The sequence below is a fragment of the Bos taurus genome, chromosome 11 (genome assembly GCF_002263795.3).
Source record: "Bos taurus isolate L1 Dominette 01449 registration number 42190680 breed Hereford chromosome 11, ARS-UCD2.0, whole genome shotgun sequence".
Classification (NCBI taxonomy): domain Eukaryota; kingdom Metazoa; phylum Chordata; class Mammalia; order Artiodactyla; family Bovidae; genus Bos; species Bos taurus.
In genome coordinates, this window is record NC_037338.1 from 49,257,946 (window position 1) to 49,261,864 (window position 3,919).

The 3,919-nt window shown below is 54.3% G+C and overlaps 1 protein-coding gene across 3 annotated transcripts; it reads right to left on the reverse strand.

Annotated features, from left to right (window-relative positions):
• Positions 1–482: 482 nt before the first annotated feature.
• On the reverse strand, positions 483–3,346 carry GNLY (granulysin). 3 transcript variants are annotated; one of them, NM_001075143.2, is made up of 6 exons: positions 3,327–3,346; positions 2,825–3,001; positions 2,453–2,556; positions 1,869–1,970; positions 1,000–1,168; positions 483–654 (listed from the first exon to the last, which is right to left on the reverse strand). In NM_001075143.2, exons 2-6 carry the CDS (start codon positions 2,874–2,876, stop codon positions 641–643), a joined length of 441 nt encoding a protein of 146 aa, NP_001068611.1. In that variant the 5' UTR covers positions 2,877–3,001; positions 3,327–3,346; the 3' UTR covers positions 483–640. The 3 variants fall into 3 exon arrangements, with proteins under 3 accessions (NP_001068611.1, XP_024855192.1, XP_059747031.1); XM_024999424.2 differs by lacking the exon at positions 3,327–3,346 and having other exon boundaries at positions 483–651; positions 2,825–2,888; XM_059891048.1 differs by lacking the exon at positions 3,327–3,346 and having other exon boundaries at positions 2,721–2,888.
• Positions 3,347–3,919: the final 573 nt, after the last annotated feature.

Consider the following 3,919-nt stretch of genomic DNA (forward strand, 5'->3'; position numbering starts at 1 on the left):
ATCTTCCTCGATAGTTTAATTGGTAAAGAATCCACCTGCAATGCAGGAAATGCAGATAATTCGGGTTCCATCCCTGGGTCGGGAAGATCCCCTGAAGGAGGGAATGACAAGCCACTCCAGTACTCTTGCCTGGAGAATCCCATGGATAGAGGAGCCTGGTGGGCTACAGTCCATAGGGTCGCAAAAAGTCGTACAAGTCTGAGCAACTGAGCAACAACAACAAAACCCGAATGGTCTCCTCAGCTGGTCTGAGGGCTCCTGGGGGTATGTTTGTGATGTACCCCAGGGTCTTGGAGTGACAAGCAGTACAATAATTATTTCATGACCATATATGTGAGAGCTGCTAAGTTGTCTTGTTCACCACTAAACCCCTAGCATCTAGAACCACATGACATACAACCTGTTTATTGATTGAACTTAAGAGTCAGATGAGCGTGCCCCTCTTCTGAAACCCAACAAAGGAAAAGAAGCTGAAGCAAAAGTCTTGCATGATATTTTATTCTGAGAGGGAAAGGCAGTGGAGGGAGTTTGGTGAGAGAAACTGGAGAGAAGACTCCTGGATTCAGGAAGGAAGGAGCCGGCCGAGGATGCTGGAGTTTCTGTGCTTTTTCCCCAGGATGGGGTAAGAGGACCCAGGGAATCAAATGAAACCTACTGTGGAGAGAAGAGACAGGTTGATCCGGGCTCTGATTTCTCAGTCTCGGGCCATTTCCTTGGTGTCAACCTCATCTTACGTGATGGTCTCATTCAATCCTCATTTCAACCTCAGAAATAGAAATAATTATTGCCCTTTCCCAGGTAAGGAAACTGAAGCTCAAAGAGGTTAGGTTACTTGCCCAAGGTCACACCTCTGAGGAGAAATGGAGACCTGATTTTACTCCAGGATTGTTTGCAGGAGTGTGGGGAAGGGCAGGGGGAGGCTGCCTCAGGCTGTTAGGAGTTTGCCTTTCACGGGGAGGCTGTCAGGGAATGAGTCCCTGCTGTTGCCTATGCACATACCTGGCTTGCTTTTGCACATCTTGATGTCCACACAGATAACCTGAGAGGTTTTTCCAGCTACGATGTCCTCAGCGATGGTACGGAGAAATTTCTTCATGATTGACTTGCACAGACCTTTCAGCAGCCTCATCTTGCTGCACACCTTGGAGGCCTCCTCGATAACGGTATTCTGCAGCAGCAGCGCCGTGGTGGGAAACGGGCCTCAGGTGAGCCCTGCTGGGCACTGTCTCTCTGCAGGCCCCGGCAGCCTTGGGCTCTCAGCGGGTCTGGCAGTGGGAGTGCTGGGTCCCGGGAGTTGGTGCCAGGTGGTAGTGGGAGCAGGGACTGGAGAGACAGGGCTCAGCCCCCCTCCCCATCTCAAGCCTGGCCAGCAGGAGCTCTGGAAAGGACAATTGACCCTGCCGAGTCTTAGCCTCTGTATACCCAGGCCCTGTCTTCTGGGTGGAGAGTGGTGCCCAGACCCACTTTAAAGGCTCTGTCTATATAGCTTCTGGTCCAGGGCCAGACTGGGGGCTCCATCTGCTGGTGGGGGGCGGCTGTGGTGGGTTAGGAGGGTATCCAAGCTTGGAGCTTTGGTCCATTGCTTTTGAAATATCTTCTTCTGACATCTCCCATGGAAGGGGATAAATCTGAATACCCCAGGGTGAAGGTAGTGATGCTGGTAGGTTGGGGGAGCCAAGGAGAGGGAGGGAGGGAAAGTGAAACTGTGGTTCTGGTGATGATGCCTCCACTTATTAAGAATTCACTCAAAGCTAAGTACATCCCACTTTCCAGCTCATTTAAAAAGCCTAGGTAAGGATTCCCAGCCCTTCCCACTCCACTTGGGGGCACCTCTCCACCCGCCAGGTCCCACAAGCCTCCCGTCTCACCTCATCGGGCTGATCTCCCAACTTGTCCATCAGATGTTGTATTATTCTCCGACAAGAACCACAGCGTAGGCTCAGCTCTTCTCCTTGGAGCAGCAGGTCACCCTATCAGGAAAGGAAGCCCATAAGGGTGGTCTCTCAGACACCCCAACTTCATAAGGGCGCCAGGAGGGGTCCCCTGGGGGCTTTTAAGCCAGTAGGATGACCCATGATCTGTCTGTCCATATGAGGACCTGAGCCAGACTGGCTGGCCCCTACCCATCTCTCTGCCTGTTTTAGAGGGGCTGAGAGACCCCACGACCTGCCCCCACACCCACAGCACCAGCCCCAGCCCAGCATCTGCCCCTCTGCTGTTCTACCGTCAGACGAGGAGGAGGCTCTTGGGGAGGGCCCAGCCACCACTGTAGCCCCCATCCCACAGTCAGGTACCAGTGTGAACAAAAACAGCATCTTCAGCTCCCAGCCCTGCCTCCCCACCCCCTGACCAGTTAAGTCTCCAGACCCTCGCCCCTGGCACTGCCCAGGGAGGAGAGGAAGGAGAAGGATGGTGGGGGGAGGGTAGCAGGTGGGGGAGTATCCCTGTGTACCTGGGGATCCTCCAGGGCCAGGCCCTGGCACAACTCGTCTCCATCACATAGATGGGCCGTCGCCTGGTCGTGGCTCTCAGGAGTCAGACCGGAAAAAGCCAGCCCTGGGGAAGAAACAGCATGAGCAGCCCTCCACAGACAGAGGGAAAGAAGTCACTACTTCTGGCTGGGGAGAGCCCAGGAAGCAGCTGGCGCCCAGGACGGGGAGGCGGCCTTGTGAGGGGTCCCGGGTGCCTCCTGCCCTGCTCTGCCCTGGGGCTGCTCTTACCCATGCCAGGTGCCCTTGGAGCTCATGCTCGGGTCCATCAAATCTGAGAAAGCAGGGCTGGGAGGAGGAGTCATCGGGATCTACCCCAAGGGGTATTTCCTCACCTGGGGCAACCAGGAGCACCGAGGTGATGAGCAGGACAGCCCAGGAGGTCATGTTGAGGCAGCTGCCCAGGCTCCCTCTACAGCCTGTTTTATAGAGGCTGGGAACCTGGCAGGGTCCTCTTCCTCTTTTTGGCCACCTCCCCTGTCACTGGGTTTACCACAAACACCGGTACTGGTCTGTGGAGAAGTGGGAGGAGGAGTGTACGTGAGAGCTTCCACACACCCCTCTCCACCCACCCAGCCCAGCACTAGAAGTTTCTGAACTGAGCCGGGTGTCGATGGAGAGCATTTGCGGCCACAATGCCCATCCTGCCCTGATGTGGTAATGGGAAAAGAAGTCCCCACTACCGAGGGGTCAGGTAGGGCCCTTGGCCAGGTGAGCATCCATGCCCCCTGCCTCATCTCTTCCTCCCACCCCAGAGGTCTGGGCTGGTGTCACTAAGTCATCCTTCTCCTCATCTCTTGGGTCTCCTTCCAGCCATTTAAGCCAGTGTAGCACTACCTGATTAAGATGAAGAAAAAGGTGCCCTCAGGGTAGATCCTGAAGCTCCTCCTCCCAGCCCTGGATTCTCCAGCTTCATGGACCCTGATCATGAGCTCTCTGTGCACCCTGGGTCCCCTAGACCCACACCAGCCTTCTCACCATCATCAAGGAGGCCGGGCCTTTCCCTCAGAGCTGGGTTCAGCCCAGCCTGGCAGTGACCTGGCCGATGGGCAGAGAGAGCCGGTGGGAAGGACAGGAGCCCCAGCCAGGGTCTGGTCCCAACTTCTGGGTGTCTGAATAGTCATCTGTGTCATAAAGGTCATTGGCCTTCATCTGTCAGAAAAATTGAATAGTAGATACAAATAATTTCTTAGTATCCATATGTCCCAAATATTGCGTGGGATATACTTACACTGGAAAGTATTTGTTGTTTACCTGAAATTCCAAATAAACAGCATTCCATAGTTTGTCTGGCCCCTTGAATCCTTTCTGGTTTATTACCCAAATCCCAGGGTAGCAGACACACTCACACTAACTCACATCACACACTTACACACGGTTACATGAACTCAGGGACATACACTCTCCAAAGCACTGACTAATTCACACAC